This window comes from Cnephaeus nilssonii, assembly GCF_951640355.1.
Source record: "Cnephaeus nilssonii genome assembly, chromosome: 16".
NCBI lineage: Eukaryota > Metazoa > Chordata > Mammalia > Chiroptera > Vespertilionidae > Cnephaeus > Cnephaeus nilssonii.
This window is the reverse complement of record NC_137087.1, coordinates 57,442,906-57,465,198: the sequence shown is the minus strand read 5'-3', so window position 1 is coordinate 57,465,198 and position 22,293 is coordinate 57,442,906. Positions and strand designations below refer to the sequence as shown.

At 50.3% G+C, this 22,293-nt stretch overlaps 1 protein-coding gene across 2 annotated transcripts in view; it reads left to right on the top strand.

Moving 5' to 3' along the window:
• INPP5A (inositol polyphosphate-5-phosphatase A) overlaps nucleotides 1–22,293 on the top strand; it is a 141,515-nt gene that overhangs the window by 30,084 nt on the left and 89,138 nt on the right. For both annotated transcript variants that reach the window (XM_079793514.1, XM_079793515.1), the window contains exon 2: nucleotides 10,775–10,816. In XM_079793514.1, coding sequence (XP_079649640.1) covers nucleotides 10,775–10,816 — 42 coding nt within the window. The remainder of the gene's footprint in view (nucleotides 1–10,774; nucleotides 10,817–22,293) is intronic.

Sequence of the window (22,293 nt, the reverse complement as noted above, 5' to 3'; positions counted from 1 at the left end):
CTAGAAATTATTCTCTCCTCTATTTTGAAAGAGCCAATAAGATTGCTGGTGTTTCTTCCTTGAGTGATTCATGGAATTCCCTAGTGAAACCCATCAGTGTAATGTGGGAAGGTTTTTGATACAAATCCAATTTCTCTAACAGATAAAAGTTTGTTTCATGGTGTCATTTTATTTTTTAAGAAATTTGTCCATTTCTCCTGAGCTGTCACATTTGTTGGTATTGCTCAGAGACTCTCCTATTGCTCTTTTTAGAAAATATTTTAGAGAGAGAGAGAAAGGAAGGGTAAGGGATAGAGAATAGAAACATCACCGAGAAAGAAGCATCTGCAATCGTCTGCCTCCTGCACGCCCCCTACTGGGGATTGAGCCTGCAACCCAGGCATGTGCCTTGACAGGGAATCGAACAATGACCTCCTGGCTCATAGGTCAACACGCAACCACTGAGCCATGCCGGCTGGGCTCTCCTATTGCTCTTTTAATGCCTGCATTGATAACCTTTGGTTCCTGATATTGGTCATGTGAGTCCTTTTTTTTTTTTTTTTAAATGACCATCATACCTAGTGGTTTATCAGTTTTACTGATTTGTTGAAGAGCCAGTTTTTGGGTTGGCTAGTTTCTTTATTGTTCGCTGCCTACACTTTTGTTGGAGTTTCTGCCTCTGACTGTTCCATTGTGTGACCAGGATGGGCGCTCGCTGGGACACTTGGCTCTGACCTGCCCAGGGAGAGTTCTCTCCTTTGTCACTTTTTCAAGACCTTGGTTGGGCTGCATTCACATTCTTTAGAACCCACGCTGCTAAATTAAATTTATGTACTTTTTTCCTTCCTGGGAGTCCTCTCCTCCTTTCATAGCTGGCCTTCATCCCCCAGGACCTAGCATGAGTTTGGCCCTTTCTCCGTGGACACCTTTCCCCACCTGTGAGCAGGAGGCCACATGCTGTGGCAGGAGGAGGTGGCACTGTGGGGTGTAGGGTGCCCTTTGGGTCACAGCAGAGCCGGCTCACCTCCCAAAGCTCCAGGTGACTGCTTCATTCCACCGGAACCAGAGCTATGTCCCTGAAACCCAGCTCCTGCCTTTGTCTGTGGATGAGCGATGCTGTAGCAGCGTGGGAACACCTGCCACGTAAGGAGTCCAGTGTGTCATGTAAGAAAGGGGCAGAGGAAAGTGCGTTTCGAGGCTGGCCTTGCCGCGTCTGGGCTGGGCCTGTGTTCTCCCTGCTGAGGTGGACTTCCATCGGAAGACACAGAATCTGTTCCTGTCTCTCTCCCAGGCTTCCACCGGCTCCCACTCTCAGTTGCACAGTCGGGGTTCATCTCCTGCAGAAGCGAGCACCCTCCATGAAGCGAGAGGGCACAGGCTCTCAAACCACTGACGGCTACTGGCGGCCACCTCCTCTGGGACACCTTTCCCCAGAAATCCCACTGGGACGTCATCCTTTTGACATAGTCAGCGGTGTACCCCAACCCTGTAACTTGTCACAAGGGGCTCTGGAAGCCACCTTGCTGACCAGCCGCAGTGGACAGCCTGCTGGAGGGGCAGGTGATGGGTGATGGCGTTGTCGGTGATGTGGCGATGGGGTGGGTCCCAGGGCACCAAGGTGATAGCAGTGTAGGCAGCTGCAGTTTTATTTTTTGCTCCCCCCGCCCCACTGAGTATCCCAAAATGCTTGATATGAGTATGAGTCACTTTTGAACAGAAATCTTGTTAAAAATTGGAGAGAGATGCAGTGCATGTTAAAAGCAGCAGTGGCCTAACTCTGGTCCAGGAAGAGTTGCCTGCCCCGCCCCCACCAGTCTCATCTCCCGACAGCTCACCACTCCCCCTGGACTCTCCTGCTGGTGTTTACTGTGGGCGTGGAGTTTGATTTCCATCATCTGTGATCTTCTGTGGACCACCATGTACTGGCCTCCCCACCGCCTGCTCTGTCCTGGCGCGTTCAGGGGTCAGGCCGCCAGGGCCGTGTCCTCTGGACCAGGTGCGTGCTGTTTGCAGAGAACAAACTAGAAATTGGTGGGCTCTGATTTTATTTTTTCCCAGTCTTCTCCTATAAACCCACTTGTGAAAGAAAACAAAGAGAACCAGCGTGAGGACAACAGCACATAAACTGTTGGAAAGCTTGGAGGATGGAAAGGACAGGGTTCCCTGGGAGGCGGAGGGGCTACATGAAGAGCCTCCCTACCCTCTACCCCGCCCGGCCAGCTGTCCCCTCAGTGGGGGTCTTGGCACAGCTGGTTTGATATTTTGGCTGAAGTCACTATGGAGGGGGAAAGCAGTGGTGTTGGGGGACTTCCTGGGAAGAGAGCGCCCAGGGGACGGAGGCTCTGTTGCGGGTGGGGGGATATGCTGAGATCACAGGGCGAGGCTGTTGCCATGTGATGTGTAAAACTGCCTCGGGTTCCAGGCTTCTATTCTGCTCTGTTCCACATCTGGTGCTTGGAGTCCAGCCGGATACACGTCTGTTGGGAAATGGCCCCAGTTTGGTCTTAGCCGGATGGTTGGCCTGCACAGAACGTGCCGGCAAGTCTATCATATCGTATTTCATAGGCCATTATTTCCTGGAGCGGCCAGGATGTCCCAGGACTGCTTTGTTCTTAGAATTTAATCCTGTGTGATGATAAATTATTTTATTTAATTGTTTTATTGTTCCAGGGTGTGGATTTCTTTTTCTTTTTTAATGTTTATTGATTTTTTTTAGAGAGAGGAAGGGAGAGGGATAGAGAGATAGAAACATGGATAAGATGTTTCTTATGTTCAGTTGGCTGCTTCCTGCACGCCCCCCATTAGGGATAGAGCCCACAACCCAGGCATGTGCCCTGACCAGGAATCGAACCATGACATTCTGGTTCATGGTCCGACACTCAACCTCTGAGCCACACCGACGGGGCTGATAAATTATTTTAAATATATTATGATCTGGGACACCCTTAAGGGAAAATGTCTATTTTGTTATAAATTCATCAAGCCCTTCTTCCCAGGGGATTAAGGTTTTCAGAGGATGCATCTTTGTGAGAAGTTTTGGCATAATTTGGAGAGACTTAAGCAGCTTTTTCTTCGTACTTAATGAAAGAGGAGGGTATTTCCAGCTGCCCTTCACAGGAAGACCTTGCTCTTTGAGTTCCCTTTCTTTCTCATTCTCTTGCTGTGTCTGGATAGCTGAAGGGATCGAGGCCAGAGTGGAGGGGTGGACATGGGAGCTCAGTGTGCGATCCTGGCCCCCAGGCTGCTGCCTGCCTGCCCCCTCTCGCACTTGTCATTTGGTGGGGGGCTGACCGTCACTTCCTTCTACAAGCCTATTTTTAGCCTCAGTATATTTCTGACTGCACAGACAAGATTTCCCTTCACATGAGAGGAAACGGTTTTCCGCAGGGATAAGCGAGTGGCGGGGCCAGGATTTCCTGCGGATCGCGCAGCGCGGCCCCTGCACCGGAGACCCTGGGTCTGCAGGGTGAAGGAGCCCAGGGTGCTTGTGTTCAATGGCTCAGGCTTGAAGGTGCTAAGGATCGATCTGAGGAACATGCGGTTGGGTGCTATGTGCATCGTCCTATGGTCACCTCGTGGAGTGTGGGTCTGCTGTCTCAGAGGGGGTTAACCTCCAGGGTTGGGGTGCTGCCTCCAGGACTGGGGCGGCGCCTTTGAGTCCCCATCTGCCCTCAGCCAAGGCTCCAGCGCGGCTCCTGGAGCCAAGAAGTCCTTTCTGCTCCCCAGAGTGCTGCCTGTGCTGCCAGTGACACCTCAGCTCCGTGTGGCCAAGGAAGCAGCAGCCCCTCTCCCTCCTGCAGGACCCAGGGACCAGGAGCTTCAGTGTGGGAGTCAGAATGGGGGCTCCTGGTTCCCCAACCCTGACACCTGGGGGGAAGCGATGCCCATGGGCAGTCCTGGTGGGGTGGGCTTTCCGGCGCCTTTGCCCACCATGACCATCCTCAGACTCTGGGTGGGAGCTCCCTTCTGTGCAGCCGCTCTCGGCATTCAGCATCTCCTTTCCAGGTGCACTCTCAAGCCCGGCTGCTGGCTTCCTCAGCAAACTCCTCCTTCCAGGCGCCGCTACAGGTTCGAACTGCAACCTGTAGTCAGTCAGGATGTGCCTACAAAAGTGACAGAGATGGGGGTCCTTTTCATCAAAACTGTCCTCTCCTGGCCATGAGAGCCAGAGATGGACGTGGTTCCAGGCCTGCCCTCCCCTCCCTGTGCAGACTGGGTGTGTGTGCTGTTTGGGGGTGGAGGGTGGCACTCACCCACAGATCCCTATGTTGGACGGCCTGCAGGCAGCATGGGGACACGTATGCTGTGGTGGATGGGCGTTCTCACCGTGTCCCTCAGAATCCTGACAGCACATCTCACGGTCCATTCGTACCAGGTTTCATGGATTCTGACATGTCCATTTGTACCATGTTTCACAGATTCTGACATGTACATTTGTACGGTATTTCATAGATTCTGACATGTACATTTGTACGGTATTTCACGGATTCTGACATGTACATTTGTACGGTATTTCATGGATTCTGACATGTAGATTTGTACCATATTTCAGGGATTCTGAGATGTACATTTTTACTGTACTTCATGGATTCTAAGAATTACATTTTTCACATGTTAGAGAAGAGCCTTCGTGTTCCAAAACTCTTGGGGTGCTGACATAGTGGCATTTTGGATTCAGTGAAATGTGACAGTCGTAACTGGTGAAGGCGTGCTATGGGTGAGAGAACCTCCCAGTGCCGCTGCATCCTCGTGGCCTGGATCTGTCCTGCGGGAAGAGGGTGCCGTCCTCTCTGTCCCTGATGGGACCCTGGGCTGGAGGAGCCAGTGCCTCTCCCAGGGCCTGCAGGGAGACTGGGGTCAGCATCCCGGCCCTGCTGCCCTTGGAGCCTAGTTCCTTCTCTGTGAAACAGGCTGCAGAGCAGGGAGGTGATGGAGGGCGGCAGGGAGGGGCTCAGCTGAGGGAGGGGCTGCTGGAGCTGGCATGCCCACACAGAGAAGCCTGGTGCCCAGGCAGCCTGTGGGGTTCGCTCCAAGGCTCATTACAAGGGATGGTCGCTTGGAGTCCTGGCCAGTGTGGTAGGATGAGCCACCTGGACCAGTGCGGTCCTCCAGGCTGGCCAGACTGTCGACCACGGAGGGGTCCGATGGGGGTGATTCCTGGAGCTTGGGGAGAGGTGGCTGGAGGGGTTATTCAGAGAGAGCTGAGTTCTCCACCGAGGATCACAGGCTGCACACCCTGGCCAAACTCTTCACTTGCTCAGTCCCAGGCAGCTGGGGGCTGGCCAGAGTCCACCGCAGGCCCACCTCCCAGAGTACAGCGGGGTTGCAGAGGAGAGTGGGTGGGTGGGGGAACCCATTAGAAAGTAAGTTGTAAACATTGTGATGCTCAGAGAGACATCAGAGGCACCCCCACAAGAGAGTGTTTTCCCATCTAAGCACAAGGTCTTCACTCCGGCCATTTGTTCTGGGACAACGGTATCCACGTACAGTTTACAGACATGTCACCCCAGTTGCCTCCAGCAGCCTTGATGGTGCTTATTACTCCTTTTTCCTGGCTTGTGCTCAAGGCTCACCTGCCGAGCTGGGGGTCACAGCCCTGTAGCCTGTCATTCCAGCCTCCTCACCCGACTTTGGTCTTTCTAACCTTGACATTGTGAAGAGTCTGGACCACTCATCCTGTAGGGTGTCCCACTGTTGGGGATCTCTGCTTGTTTCTCTGCTTTCATTTTGGGTTAGACATTATTTTAGCAAAGCACCTGGGTGAGTGGGGGTGTACCCCGCCTCCGCCTCAGGAGGCCCCCTGCCAGCGCTCACCTGGGAGAAAGGTGAATGTCTCTTCACATGGACGTCGTGTGGAGACCTTTCCTGTGACTCCTCTGTTTGGGTCTTTTGCCCATTTTTTTTTTTAAATCAGACTTTCTGTTGTTTTTTCTTGACTTTAAAAAATATTTTTTTATTGATTTCAGAGAGGAAGGGAGAGGGAGAGAGAGATAGAAACATCAATGATGAGAGAGAATCATTGATCAACTGCCTCCTGCATACCCCCTGAGCCTGCAACCCGGGCATGTGCCCTGACCAGGAATCGAACCATGACCTCCTGGTTCATAGTTCAACTTTCAACAACTGAGCCACCCTGGCCGGGCTTGCTTGACTTTTAAGAGTTCATCAAACATTAGGAAGACTAATTCTGTATGTGTGATTTATGCTACAAACATTTTCAATCAGTCTGACATTTGTCTTGCTATTTTGCTTATGGTTTTTGACATGCAGAAGTGTGTTGTTGTTTTTTACTGCAGTTTTAAAAATGGTGTTTGGATTTTGAGTCATAGTATATTTTTCCATATGAACTTTAGCATCAGCCTATCTAGCTTGGGCTGGGCGGGGCAGGTCCCTTACTGGTGGTAGGACAGTGTCATTTATAGACCAACCTGGAGAGAACAGATGGTTTTATGGCGCTGAGTCACCTTCCTGAGAACCAGGGAGGTCGTCCTTTGACTCGGGGCTACTTTCGTCTCTGCCAGGAAGGGTTTAATGTGTTTCTCTTACAACATTTTCACTTTTTGTTGTTGTTTTTGTTAATCCTCAGCCGAGGATATTTTTCTCATTGATTTTTAGAGAGAGTGGAAGGGAGAGGGAGAGACCCAGAGAGAGAAACATTGATCACACTGATTGGTTGCCTCTTGCAGGCCTCCCCCAACCAGGGCTAAGGATTGAGCCTGCAACCGAGGCACGTGCCCTAGACCTGGAATCAAACCCAAGACCCTTCAGTTGGTGGGCTGATGCCTTAATCACTGAGAAAACTGGCGAGGGCCAAAGCTTTCACATTTTAAAACTTATTCCTAACTTTTATTTTTATGTTGCTATTGTAAAGGGGGTTTTCTTCTCCAATATATCTTCTGACTGGCTATTGTTTGTATTGATGGCTGTTGATTTTTGTATCTAAATTTTACATCATGCTATTTTCCTAAATCCTTTTATTGTTTTCTTTAGTTGTATCGAGTCCCTGGTTTTCCAGATGTCCTGTGATGCCTTGCGCAGATGTGGGGGGTTCAGTTCTTCCTCTCCAGGCATTATGCCTCTGATTGCCTTCTCTTTTCTGTCTACTTCCCTACTGTCTTTGAGATAAGTTCAAACAGTGGTGGAAATAAGGTGCCTTTGCCTCATTCCTGACCTCAGTGGGAGTGCCTCATGTTTCTCCATGAAAAAGGGACTTGCTCTGGGGGGAAGCATGAACGTGTGTGTGTTGGGTAATATTTCCAATACAGAGATTCTGTGATATTCAAAGTTGTTGCTGTTAAACAAGAAATAATAAAAATAAAGGAAACATTTCATTCAAAAAGCTAAATTACAGAACTATGTTATAAACTGAAGGAACATAGGAAGGATAAGTATAAATCCAAATTTTATTGAATGAAAACACAGAAACAAAGCCCATAAAAACAGTACATTAAGGAAAGGTAAAGAGTTGTTTGTTTGAATACATAAATGAAATCATTATCTGACAAGGCTAATTATTGGAGGGAGGGGAGGGAGGGGCGGACGGACGGAAGGAGGGACTAGCACTTAGGAACCGGGACCTCCCAGTTTAATAATCTGTTTTAGAGAGGGCTAACTATTAGGAAAAAATGTTAAATTAGACCCTTACCATATACTTTATAGCAAAATAAAATCTGAATGGGGAAGGAATGTGTAAAATAATCTTCATTTTACTTTATTATAGACACTCACATGTATTTATAAGTATTAAGGACACATGTATTAGTTTTCTCTGCTGGGTAACAAATTACCACAAACTTAGTGGTCTACACCGGGCACCCGTTTTCTGTCTCATGTTCCTGTAGGTAGATGTTGGGCACAGCCTAGTCGAGCCCTCTGTTCGGGGGGGTCTCTCGGGCGGTGTTCTCATCTGGAGACCAGCTGGGGAAGGACTTCCCTCCGAGCTCCTGCGGAGCTGTGGGCAGAGGTCATTTCCTGGGGGCTGTACAGTTCAGGCAGCTTGTTCCTTCAGGGCCAGCAGGAGCGCGTGCTCTGCTTCCAGAACCTGCCCTTTAGAGCCTCTCTTAAATGGCTCACCTGGTGCTGATAAGGTCAGACCTGCCCAGGATATGCCCTTTTGATTCACTTGAGATGAACTAACTTTGGAAATTAATTACACCTGAAAAGTCCCTTCACTTTGCCATGTAATGTTACCTAACCTTGGGAGTGATATCTTATCGTCTTCAGGGTCCCGCCCATACTGGGGGAAGAGGGCCACGCAGGCGAGACACCATGCGGGGACACTTGGAGGAAGTTAGAGTCCTGCCTCCGACAGGAAGTCCCTATCAATTCCTGGTCCATCAAAATGTTATCATAAATGGCTGTGACTTGTATTGAAGAATTTTTTACTTTTATTTATTTCTTCTCTAATGTTCTTCCTTTATGTAAATTCAGAATTTTGTTCTACATAATTTTCCTTCTCTGTGAAGAAAATTTTAAAACATCTTTAGGGCAAAGCCCAGCGCAGCCTCCACTTTGGGCTAGAATGAAAGTATTTCTCTAAGATCTAGTTTGTGTGTTTATCTCTTATTCTTACTTTAGTGGCTTTAAAAATAACTGCATTAACCAAACATGGGCTGTAGCTCTGAGGAGGCTGGCACCCACGTGGCCTCCAGGCCTTGCCCAGAGCTGCTCCTGGGTAGAGCCGCCACGTTGTCATGCCAACACGGAGCCCATGCACTTGAAATGTGGCCACTGTGACAGTGCGGAATTGCAGCCCCACCGCCCAGCTGGGCAGGGCCCTCAATGAGAGGGTGCTGTGATGGGAAGGTCTAATTTTATAGAAACTGGGATATGTGCATATAAAAAGATCATTTTTGGGGTTTTGTCTTGGCTAGAGAGCATGCCTGTGTGTGTGTGTGTGTGTGTGTGTGTGTGTACACATGTGCACATGCATGTGTGTGCTTGCACACAGGTTGTGCTCTATTGTTTAAGGGTCTGTTTTCTAGAAGTTTGGAATCATAACTGACAAAGCTTTTCAGGGCTTCTAGGTGTCTCTGTGGTCTTCCCCCTTTGTCTCAGTGTCGTGGGAGATGGTCGGTGTGCTCCCTCCCGGCTGTCGGTGGGGCTGGTCCGGAACAGGGACCGAAGGGCATGTGCCTTGATTTATCTCACTGAGGACATGGTGGTTTGTTGCTGAACTCCTTACTTTTAGTGGGAGAAGACTTGAGGCAAATATTAGTATATCAGGCTGTAAATTCAATTGTGATTTTCAAGAAATTATGTTCTTCTTGCATCTTCAGGGAAGTGTTAGGGAAATGAAATGAGAGGTTTATGTGCCAGACAGGAATAGTTTCACATGCGGAGTGTAAAGAATTATTGACATCTGTAGCGGCACCGGCCCTGCAGACCATGTGTTTTCACGGCCAGGTCTCGTCCCTTCGGCGTGCGTGGAGTCCGGTGTGTGCAGGGATGCTGGGCTGTGGGCCCACATTTTCTGTGTCTCAGTTGGGATCAGCCCTTCTTATCACTGGGCTTGAAACTTTCACTTTTCATATTTGAATAAAATAAGAGCACAGCACAGTAATGTACAGAGAATGAGTCCACTCAGCTGAGCCACAGCTCAGCGCCATCCCTGTGGTTCTGGTGTCCTGGTTCGGGGCTGAGATGGCGGGGTTGGTGAGAGAGGGAGCGCACAGGGCAGTGGTTTCAGTGTCACCGCCACCACAACCAAGTCTACAGCATCTCATCGTCCCCCCACCAGCCCTGTGCCCTAGCACTCCTTCCCGTTGCCCCACCCAGCCCTGGCAGCAACCTAACTTCTGTCCCTGTGGATTTGTCTTCCCGCACATTCCATACAACGGAGCCTCCCAGGGTTCACCCCTTTGCGGCTGCTCCTTTCACCCACATCGTGCCTCTGATGGTCGTCCGTCTCAGGGCCAGTGTCAGTGCGTCCTTCCATTCTGTGGCTGAGCAATAGTTCGTTGTGTATCAGACCAGGCTCATTGTGACTAATGCTGTGAACGCGGCGTCCGTGTTTCTGTGTGGACACAGGCTCTCACTTCTCCTGGGCATGGACCATTTTTAAGTTGCAGTTCCGTAGTGATGAGCATGCCACATTGCTGTGTAGCGAGACCCTAGACTGTTCCCCTGCAGACCTGGATGCACCCCTGCACAGCCTCCCAGCCTTGTTGAAAGCCTAGCTCTGCCGAGTAGCCTCGTGTTGCACTCAGGGCTACAGGACTCCTGACAGCCTTGGCCATCGTCCAGGACCCCTCAGCAGAGCTCATAGGTCCGGTGACTTAAGCCATTGGTGAGGAGACATTAGACCCACTGGACAGGCCAGAGTGAGCCCAGTGGTCAGGACCTCCCAGGAAGGGGCTGCATCTCAATCTCGTATACTCTACCATTCCATGCCTGCTGGTCCCCAGAGTATCCAGAATCTGGAAGCTGGCGCTCCGTGCTTCGGGTCCTCCCAGCTTCTACAAGCCCACCTGCTGTGGGTAGCCCCTCCATGACCCCCTGGGATGGGGCAGGACACTGGGCTCTGTGGTGCCTGCCCTTCGCCAGCCGGGTTTGGCTCTGGGGAAACTTGTAGATTGGGTCTCTGCCTGCGGAAGGGATCTCCTGTGTGGAGCATGGTGTCCTGTGTGTGGAGTGGGTCCCCTGTGCGGCATGGGTCCCCCCCCACCCCCATGCAGAGACCCCAGCCCCAACAGTGAGGCCGGCAAGTAGGTCTTCATCACAGAGGCTTCTCTGCAGGGCTGTTTGGAGCTGTGAACGATCCGACTGACTTTTCCTTTTTCTTCTGTGTTTACAGCCGGATAACCTGCAAAAGAACTGGCTCCGGGAGTTCTACCAGGTGAGGGCGCTGTGCCAGCCACTCCCCCAGATAAGCTGCTCACACGATAAGTATTGTGTTTTTGTGGAAGTCACACTTGCCCACGCAACGTGCAAGCTTGGCTGTCCTGGCGCCCACGGGACAGGCGTCGCATTTCTCCTCGGAGGACCCTTTCCGATCCCCTCCCTCTGGCCAGGATTCAGGGGACTGGGCGGGGTCTCTTCATTATTGGAGGGAAGACTGCTGAAAGTGTGTGGGGACGTTAGGGTGCCTCTTGGGGGGTTTCAGCATGATGAGACCACACAAAGGGACCACCGTGGGATCTGGGCAGAGTGTGGGTGACTCTCAGGAGAGCTGCTGTAGGACGGGCCAGATTCCAGCACTGTCTGTTGAGCAGATGTTGACTGAGGCCCTGTCTGGGGGAGCTCTGCTCTGGGGGCTGGGGTGGAGCTGGGACATGGCGGACAGGGGGATCCACTTCTGGGGACACAGATGATTGACACAAGCAAGGACGGCTCTGGTATTTCCGCAACGGTAAGGACGATCAAGGCAGTCACCTGGGTCCTTGGTGAGGTCTGTGCATAGGTGTGCATACTGGGCCCCAGGTAGGGTATATGAGAGGCCACTCTGAGGAGGTACCACGAGCTGAGACCTAGTGGGTGGGAAGAGCATCCAGCTTGGCTGGGAGCAGGAGGTAAGTGTGGCCGCAGCCAGAGGGGCAGACTCTGGATTAGGGCCGCCTGAGCACAGCTGGGTGAGGAAGGTCCAGTGCTGCTCTGGCTCCTGCAGTAAACACCGGGCCCAATGGCAGGGCTGTGTGGGTCCTGCTCCTGTTTTGGAGATGACAGTGGGGACCCAGAGGAAGAGGCTCGGTGCAGGCCTTATCATCCCTCGCCATCCAGCAAGGTGTGTCCCCCTGTGCTGTGTGGAGGTGGAGTTCCTTTCTCACTCATCCGATGTGTATTATCTGCCAGGCGTCGTGTTTGTTGTTGGGGGAACAGAAGGCAGATCCCTGGGGAACAGCCTAGGCCCAGGTGCAGGGGCATTAGGAAGGAACATCCTTGGGGATGAGGCAGGTGAGAGGCCACAGAGGTAGGGTCTCTGGGAGTAAGGGGGGGCTGGTTTCCCATTACCTAGGGGTCCTGGGTCCCTCCTTCCCCATACTCTGCTCCGCCCAGGCCGACACCTGATGTCAGGGACCCCTGGCCGAAGCCAGGCGGGCAGGCTGCTGCCTGTGACAGCTCATGAGGAGGTGTGCTGGCATGAGCAGGCCCCACTCTGGTCAATGCTTGCCTCGGGATTGCATAGGCTCCATGCCCCACCTCTGTCCCCAGCCACTGGGGGAGTCCCTGGTGTGGCTGGAGCCCTCCAGTCCAGCTCTTGGCTCCCTGGGTCTGTTAGTTTTGGTGAAAACATCTGTCGTGTTGAGCTATAGCTTTTGTTCCTTTGTCTGTCTGTCTGATTTTCAAAGGTGGACCTTGCAAAGTTCGTGTGCAGCAGAGTCTGAGACTGTTAGGGCACATCCAGGAAGGGTGAGCGGGCAGCTGGCCTGGCTCCAGGCAGGGAGGGGTCCTGGCAGTGACAATTGCGAGGAAACGTGCTAGAAGCCTGCTTGGGTGTGGGGGGCTGTCCTTGGGGAGGAGTCCTGGGGAGTCTTGGCCGCCTCAAACTGGGACTGTGCCCCATGGAGCCATCACGATCGGAACTTGCATCCTGTATCTGCTGGCCATTTATTTATTTATCTCTCCCAGTAGAGGTGCAAGTCCCACTCTGCCACAGATTGGATGTGTGTGTCCCCCACATTCTTCTGTTGAAGCCTGACTCCCCAATGAGATGGTATGTGATGGGCCTTTGGAAGGTCATTAGGATGAGATGAGGTCATGAGGGTGAGGCCCCAGGATGGGATTTGTGCCCTTGTAAGAAGAGGAAGTGACCACAGCTTGGGAGGTGCCAGGTGCTGGGGGCTCGGCAGTGAATGGGGGCATCCATGGCACTGTGGAGAGACATTTGGAAACTCCCCACGGTGGCCCAGGGGCAGCCTGGGAAGGAAATGAACCACCTGAGGGCTGGGGTGCAGGTTCATGGGGTGTCAGGAAGGCTCTTGAGGAGGCTGCTTGGAGACCTGCAGCTCTAACCTCAGTTCTTCCAACTGCGGGCAAGGTCACTAGGTTTAACCGTTCCCTGTTTCTGACATGGTGAACTTGAATGTGAACGCTTGGGGGCAGGCACCTGTCTTGCTCAGAGCTGTATCCTGAGCACCTAGGAGTGGGTCTGACACATTCTCTGTGCTTAGCAGTTCCTTGTTGAATAACACTCAGGAAATTGCACAAGGCAGGAGAGTATAAATAAATCTCCCCCACCCCCATCCCGCCTCTGGTTTGATGTCCACACCCTCCTGTCTAACCGTCTGTGTGACTGGAGTTTGGCAACCTTCCTTCGCTGGTCATAGATAAATGTATTTTTAAAACCTACTCTTTTTTGGGGGTAAACTAGGAAATCTTTCTATGTAAATTAATATACACTATTTTTATGTCTTCAGAGTATTTTATTATATGAATAGGTCATCATTTAAGTTAAATTAAAGTTGTTTTTCTATTGATGAACCTTGGGTTGTTCGAGTTTATAGTAATGCTATAGATAAATTTTAAAATTGTTATAATTTTGGCTTGCATACACATATAAAATGAGCAAGTATTGAAGATTTTTTTATTGAGATAATAAATATTTATTAATGGGAAGACCAGTTATATCTTCTAATTGGTTCAACTAGGTTCTCCCATTCCTGGTGCTAAAATGAATTTGCTAAATGATGCAAAACTGGCTCATAATTGCCAGGCCGGTGTGGCTCAAAGGTTGACCATCAACCCATGAATCAGGAGGTCACAGTTCAATTCCCAGTCAGGGGCATATTCCCGGGTTGCAGGCTCGATCCCTAGTGTGGGGCATGCAGGAGGCAGCCAGTCGATGATTCTCTCTCATCATTGATGTTTCTATCTCTCTCTCCCTCTCCCTTCCTCTCTCTGAAATCAATTAAAAACAAACAAACAAAAACTGTCTCATAATTATTAACACTCTTCATTCCTGTGGTCCAGGGGCATTTATGTTATCATCAGTTTCTAGAATTCACAGAATTGTAAAACAGCCCAGAGGTAAGTCAAGGTAAAGACACCTCAATAGGTGAGCCGAACAGGACCCTGACATTTTTGCCCGTTTAAAAGTCACAATTTTTTCTGGAAATTTAAAAAATACTCTGATGAGCAAACCTGCTTCCACCAATGTGGAGGAACAGGTAACCTACTACTGCCTTAAAGAAATTTAAACCAGAAAACGTCTGAAACAGTGGTTTTCAAACATCAGACACCAGGCGGGACAGGGCAGCACCTGAGAGAGGGGACAGGCTCGGCAGCTTACAGCCGGGAGAGGATTTCCAGGCGAGTATCTAGCCAGGTAAAGTCACAGTTTTACTGTTTACATCCTGCCCACAATTTCTAGGCAGGCGAGGAAGCAGGAAGACGGGACCCTGAGCCGGAGGGTCCGCCAGGGGTGTGGCTGAGGGCTGTCTGTGTGACCTGGGAGAACTGCTCCTGGCTTCACTGTGTCCTTGTTCTGGTTGTTTTCACTGATTTCTGCTCCTCGTTGTTTCCTTTTTTTTCCGATTGCTTTGGGTTGAATTTACTCTCCTATCTCTGATTTCTTAAGGTAGAATACAAAATTGGCCAATTTCAGAAATTTGACATGGGCATTAAACCTGCAAGGAGCATTAAAAAGATAATAAGGGAGCCCTAACCGGTTTGATTCAGTGGATAGAGAGTCAGCCTGCGGACTGGAAGGTCCCAGGTTCAATTCTGGTCAAGCGCATGTACCTTGGTTGCGGGCACATCCCCGGTGGGAGGTGAGCAGGAGGCAGCTGATTGATGTTTCTCTCTCATCGATGTTTCTGGCTCTCTATCCCTCCCCCTTCCTCTCTGTAAAAAATCAATAAAAAATATATTTTAAAAAAAAGATAATAAGGGAAATATCATGAATAACATATGTCAATAAATTTGTGAAAGGAACAGATTTTTGGAGAAACAAAGTACCAAACTTAGCCAAGAAGAAATAGATGCCCTATCGATTCCGTTGAAATGTTGCCCAACTTTCCTACAGAAAACTTTTAGGACCAGATGGTTTTCCTGGCAAATTCTGTTGAGCATTTAAGGGAGAAACAGCAATTACACAGAAACTCGTAAAGAAGATCGAAGCATAGTGATGCTCCCTAAGCCACACTGTGGCACGGCCACTACCTGATGGCAGAGGCAGACAGAGACGCCACATCAGAAAAACGATCCTCCACGAAACAAAGGCAAAAATCCATCAAACTAACAGATCAGATGTATAAAACTATGTCTGTTGTATATCAATAAATACCAGTATGTGATACACAAGCAGATAAAGAACAGTGTATTAAAAGTTATTACAGCATCACCAAGGAATGTCAGCCTGGCTTAACATTCACAAATTAGTCAATGGAATTCACATGCCAGCAATTGAAGAAGAAAACACATCATCTCAATAGATGCAGGGAAAGCTTTGACAGGATTCAAAACCATTTCTGATAAAAACTCCCAGCATTGAAGACTCAAGGGGCACTCCTCAGCCTGCAAGGAGCATCTGCAGAAACCCCGCCGCTGACGTGCACCCAGAGGTGGAAGCCGGCGTGGGAACGGAGCCAGGGTGCAGGGCTCCCTCCCTCTCCACAGGGCGCTGGAGGTCCTCGCCAGTCCACAGGCGGGAGGGGAAGGAGAAGACAGGCAGATTGGAAAGGAAGAGAGAAAGCCCTCTCCTTTGGCAGAAGACTGGACTGCCCTTTAGAAAGGCCTGAAGAGCCCACACAGACTACTCTGACAAATATCAGGGAATTTAGTCAGTCTGCAACATACGAGGGCAATTTGAAAATCTTTGTTTTATATTAGCTAGGAACAATTGAAACTTAAGAAATAACATCTAGAATAGCACTGACATATTTGGATATAAATCTAATGAAATACATTAATATGTGTACACTGAAAACTATGAAACACCGATGAAGGAAATCCGAGAAGATATGAAGAAATGGACAGAGATGCCACGTGCCTGGTTGGAAGACTCGTGTTAGCATGTTAGCTCCACTGATTGACCTATGATCTGCCGCACTTCCAGCCGGAATCTCTGCAGGGCGTCAGGGAGTCGACTACAGGATGCTTCTAACATTGATGGGGCAGCAAAGGAACGAGAATAAACAAGACAGTTTTGGAAAAAAGCCAGTAAACTTGAAGGAGTCACACTTTCTGATTTCAAGACTTAACTGTAAATCTATTGTATTCAAGACAGTGAACTTTTGGGAGAAGGACAGAGATGTGGGTCATGGAGCAGAAATGAACCTACACATACAGCCCAGTAACTGATGGAGGAGGGAGGTGATTCATTAGAGAAAGGGCAGTCTTTCAGCCATCCGTGCCGGGACAATGGGACATCCTTATAAAAAAAGTTTGTCCTATACCTTGCACCATTCACAAATATTAAATTCTTAAAGAATGTTGAACTTAAAATTATACAAGTTCTAGGTGAAAACTTAAGACATTCATCTTTGTGACTTTACATTAAGCAAGGATTTCCTCGCTATGACACCAAAAGCACAATTTACAGAAGCAAAATATTGATGATAAGTTAGAACTTATAATTAGGAACTTCTGCTCTCTGTATGACACTGTTAAAGAATGAAAAGATATGTCACAGATGGGGGTGGAAATATGTGCAAATCACATGAGACGAAGGACTGGAATATAGAAAGAACTCTCAAAAGCCAATGAGAAAGCAAAGCCCCAGTTTAACTATGAGTAAAAGATTTGAACAGGCATCTCACCAAAGAAGATGCACAATAATAAATAAGCTCATGAAAAGATGCTCAACATCTCTAGTCTTTAAGGAAATGCGAGTGAAAACCACGGTGAGATACCAGCACAAATCCATCATTAGAGTGGTTAAAATTAACAAAACAAAATAGGAAAACCCTGAGAATATGGGGGGAGAGGAACCCTCACAACCTGCCCGTGGAAATGCAGAATGGTGCCTCACTTCTGAAGTTACAAGTACCCCCCATGTGACCCTGAAACCATCCATTGTGTTTACCCAAATATTTGCAGCTGCTTTATTAGTGAGCCCCTGTGAGAGAAGCCAGACTCAGGCCTACATGCCCTCTGAGTCCATTTATCCAGCAGGAGGGACGGCCAGACTGTGGGGACAGGAGGGACCTGGTGCTGCAGGAGCATGGGGTCTTGGGAGGAGGCGAGAAGCAAGGCACCAGGTGTTTGTGACATGATTCATTGCTCTGTATTCTGGTGAGTCCCCCTGTCTTCCCTACGGCTCTTTTGCATTCTGTCCGGGCTGTGGCTTGTGGGGCTCAGGGCCCTGCTCTTTGCCAGCTCCCCTACTGCACAGCCGTGGTGAGTCCCATCTCTAGGTGCTCCCGACTCCCCAGGTTTTGATTTCAAGCCCGGCCTTTCTGTTCTTTTCAGATGTGCCTGTCCAGCTCCCAGGCTCTTTAGACTGAGCGTCTCCACACTCTGCCCCCACAGAACAGCTGGCTTCCTCCAGCCCATCCGGGTCATACTGGACCCTCTCTATGTCTCTCCCATCTCCCATCCCACCTGTCAGCATCTTGTACTCCCTGGCTGGCTGCACTGGCTTCCTCCAGCCTCTGCCTCCTTGTTGCCTCCTCTCTACCTGGCAGCTCCAACAGGGCCAGGTCCCCACAGGGCCTTTAAGGTCCTGTGTGAGCTCACAGCCGTGCTCCGATGGTCTGGACTTAGGATGATTTGGGGAAATAGCTTATGCTGTAATGTTCATTGTTATGTTGAAGACAGCTATATTGAGTTCACACGCATAGAAAGGCTTGGCTGCTGGATTCTAGGTGATCTGTGGGCTCATGTTTCCCCTCCTGTCCCTCCCATTGTGGTTCCTGCTGCTGTGCAGGGCACCACTGCCAGCTGCACCTGTCCTTCTCCCCCCATCGGAGCACCAGTGGTGTGGCCATGCTCAGTACCCCATTTTACAGATGAGAACAGTGAGGTTTGAAGAGGGTATGAGAGGCACCCAGGCCCCACAGCTAAGTAGTTGCAGTCAAGATGGAGCCGTGATTCCAAAGGCCATACCAGTGGCTAAGCAGGGGACATGGATCCGGGACAGGTCTCACTGGGGTTGTCTGTCAGCAGGTGATGAAGAGACTGGACTGTGTGTCCATCGATGGAGGAGAGGGTAGTGGAGTCGGGTCAGCAGTGCTGGCAGGGGTGAGGTGTGCCTCCCCCACCAGGCAGGGTGGAGGAAGAAGGCAGCAGAGATGGGGAGGTGGCCCTTTCAGTGACAGAGAGCAAACCACCTGCTTCAGGGGAGGGAGAGGGCAGATCTGGACCCTTGAGCAAAGAGGAGGATCTCAGTTGGGCCAGCAGGCAGGGTGGGACCCCAGGACCCGAGAGAAGAGGAGTGACAGCTCCTCTGGGAGCTCTTTGGGGCTCACTTGGGATTCTCAGTGGGGGTAACGAGGATACAGAGTGTCTGGCGGCATTTGGGAGGGTGCAGCTGGGGCTATCCTGGGGGCCAGGGCAGGCCCTTTGGAAGATTAGGGCTGGTGGGAGGGGTCTTGATAGGGAAGAGACAGTCATTGGTGGCTGGGAGGGCAGCTGAGGGGCAGTGGGATGCCACTGCGATGGAGCAGAGAGGGCAGGTGTATCTGGCCCCTGAATGGTCACAGTCCCCTATGAACTTGATATGGTCCAGCAGCCATAGGGCTGAATGGAAGTCTGCTCGGCAGGCTGGCTTCAGGGAGGAGGTTCCCAGAGGTGGCTCTGTGGCATCTTGCACTGTGACCTTGAGGCTGTGGTCACCACTGGCCCCTGCGGTCAGTACAAAGCCAGGTGAGCGCCTGAGGCGTGGCAGGAGGCCCATGTGCTCCTGCTTGCTGCCTTAGAGGGAAAGTGCTTTCTGGTTAAGATTCATCAGTTCACGTAGAGCAGTGGTCCTAAAACTCATTAGTCAACAGAGCCAAATATCAACAGTACAACGATTGAAATTTCTTTTGAGAGCCACATTTTTTAAACTTAAACTTCTTCTAACGCCACTTCTTCAAAATAGACTCGCCCAGGCTGTGGTATTTTGTGGAAGAGCCACACTCAAGGGGCCAAAGAGCCGCATGTGGCTCGCGAGCTGCAGTTTGCCGACCACGGACATAGAGTTTTAATGTCCCAGAGCTACAGGTTTGGTGAAGTGTCCCTGTATCCACATTTCTGCCTCTGAAAATGCAGCCTCTTGTCCAGCTGTCCAGATCAGTGTAAATGGTGGCTTCCTGCCCAGGGGCCTGCTGTTCGGCCTTCGTAGTCAGCCCTCCAGCCCGCCCAGTGCCTACCAAGAAAACCCTAGTTCTGCTTCAGAGTGGATGGTGGTCCGCACATCCTGAGCACGTGGGCAGGGAGACACCCTCACTGATGGGCAGCCACGAGGCCTGAGGGGGAGGTCACACAAATATGTGGCTTCCCATGTGCACGTAGCAAGGAGGCGTGCCTGCTGCCCATACTGCTGGCTGCCGCTGCCCCCATCGGTGGCCGCATGCGGGCATGGACTCCAGGAGGGCGTCCGATCAGGGCCACACGGAGCTGCACCCACACAGCACAGCCCTGGAGAGAGGAGTGGGCAGCCTGGCACCCACCCCGGGCCGAGGGTGAGCAGACGATCTCAGGGCAGAGTGTTTGCAGAGCGCAGCTGGTAAATGGCAGCCCTCTTTCCTCTCAAGAAATTCTTTGTCCTTTTTCTACTCCTTATCTTGGGTATCAGGATCCCACTGGGCTGTTTGGAGGATGTAATTCCTTTTTAGGTCACTCAGATACTCCTCTTTGGAGAAAGCCTAACAAGGCCTGGCTGTTTCTATTTTTAACGCTGACTCCTGGCCAGCGAGGGGCCGTGACGGGCTGCCGTGCGCTGCCTGGGAACACAGAGCTGCCCCTGCTCGCCACCTGCACAGCGTCAGGAACGGGGAGCTGCTTTCTGTTTGGCTGGTTGCTGTGTTGTTGTTTTTAATTCTCTCTGCTCTTTCCTGCCAAAATTTGTAATTCACTCTTTTCCAAAATGTTTTTCTTTAGCCTTCCTATGAAAGAACCCACGTATTTTTATCAGTTGCCTATTCCCACCCCCGCCCCCCCTAAAGTTAGAAGCAGCTCATTTTTTAATAGAATTTTGGTCAAGCAATTGTGAAGCTTTGGGCAGTGACTCGAGTGTGGTCCCAGGTGAAGGCAGGCCAGCCTCACTGTCAGGCAGGATGTGAGCTGCAGCTGGGATGGGCGGAGGCCCGTGTTGAATTCTTGCTTTACTGAGATGCATTTCCCAGCCCAGACAAGATCCCTGTCCTGCACTGTCCTCAAGATGTCCGTGGTGTCGGCCCTGCAAGGATCTTGTCCAGGACCATCCAGGTTCCAGAGCCCCTTCTTAGCCTGGGGAAGGCCAGGAGCTCTGTCCCAGCTGTCCCACAGCCCATCTCCCAGCATGCAAGGTGGCATGGACTCATACCACCAGGCAGGGGCCCCCACTGTGTCCAGTCTGTGTGCAGTGACCGTCCATGAACATAGGCTCCTAGGAAGTGGACGCTCAGAGAGCCCTGGGCACCAGGGGTTCCTCTAGGAAGTGACAGAGCAGGATCCAAGCGGCATGCTTCCTGGACTGCCCTGCCCTGCAGAGTGACCTGGGCCAGCTTGAAGGAGCTGGCAGATGTCAGGAACTGGGAGCCAGGTGTTCAATAGAGCAGTATTAAACATCTAATTCTATTAGCCTACAACTGAGCAAATCATATTAAAACCAAAGGTAACGAGTGCCTGACACTCAGCAGCTCCTAATGGCTTTCTGTGTGTTACTGTTGGGATCCTGGTTATTTATGTTGTGTCTTGGCAGGGAGCTCTAGCAGTGTGTGCCCCTAACTCTGTGTTCAGTGATGTCACATCGGGAGCTGGACATGGGCGTCGTGGGGGTGTTTGCACAGTGAAACGGGTTTTGCCCCAGTGAGCTGGCTGTCAGACACTTACCGGCATGCCATGCCTGCAAAGCAGGTTGAGCAGGTGCTGTCTCGCTGACCATTGAGGACACGTCTGTCCTATGACTTTGGTCTGTCCGTGTCTCTGCTGGAGGTCTGCCTGTGACAGGCAGCAGTGCTTCACTGCTGTGCTCTCAGTGCTCACGCCCCGCCTGAGACTGCAGTGTTCAGCCAGCCTTGTCTGGCCCAGCAGAGCTCTCTGATGGTGGGAATGTTCCGTTTCAGTGCTGTCCAGCACCGTAGCCACTGGCCACGTGTGGCTGTTGACCACTTGAAATGCGACTAGTGCTGAATTTTAAAGGTCTTTAATTTTAATTAGTTTAAGCAGCCCCCTGGGACCCGAGGCTGCCTTTCTGCACAGTGCAGTCTAGACCACTGACATAGGAATCTGGGTCTACCACGCCGTTGCTGCTCTCTGTTCATACCCTCTGCTTTTTGTTCCTTTGTTTCCCCTTGCCTTGTGGATTGTTTCAGTTTCTTTGCATTCCATTTTAATTTTTGTTGGCTTTTAAAACATTTTTAAGTGGTTGATCTAGATTTATGATCTATGGGTCTAAACGTTTGAGTTGACATTATACTGCTTCATGTAAGTGTAGAAATCTTGAAATCAAATGGCACGTGTATGATGTCGGCATATATTGAAAACCCCAGTAGACAGTATTATGGGTTAGCAACCTACCCCTCACCCCAAGCCAAACCCCAGCTGCTGCCTGGTTTGGAATTAAGTTCTATTGGTGCGTGGCTATGCCCACTCCTGTAGCATCCTCTGGCTGCTCATTCCACACTGGCAGAGTGGATCTGTTCCCACGAAGACATTGTGGCCACAAATCTTAAAACATTGATCTGGTTCATGGAAAGTGTTTGCCCAGCCCTGCTCTCACAGATTCCTCATAAAGGGCTGATGGAGATGGCATTTCCTAGGTTTTTGTATATTGAAAACTGTTTTTCTGTGACTTTGATATTTGAAGGATACTTGGCAGAATAGATAATCCTTGGCTTATGCTTTATTTAATTGAAATTTTCAGAAAAGGTTCTTCCATTGCCGCCTTGATTTATGTTGGTTTTGACAAGTCTGGTGCCAATCTGTTTTTTTATTTTATTTTAATGTTAACTGATCTTTGTCCCTGGAGACCTTGAGGATTGTATCCTTATTTTTGAAATCTCCTGATCTGACTGGGATTTGGTTTGGAGCTGATGGTTTTGGGTTAATTTTCTTAGGTGCCCAGTGAGCCCTTTCATTGTATAAGTTCAGTTTTTTTCTATTTGGAAAGTTTTCTTGGATTATAATTTTAAATATTAGTTCTGGTCCCCTTTTGGTCTCTCTCCGGGGACTTTGATGATGGGAATGTTCTTCTTTGCTCACCTTCGTCTTCATGTCTTTCTCTCCCACTTTTTCGTTGTCATTTTACTC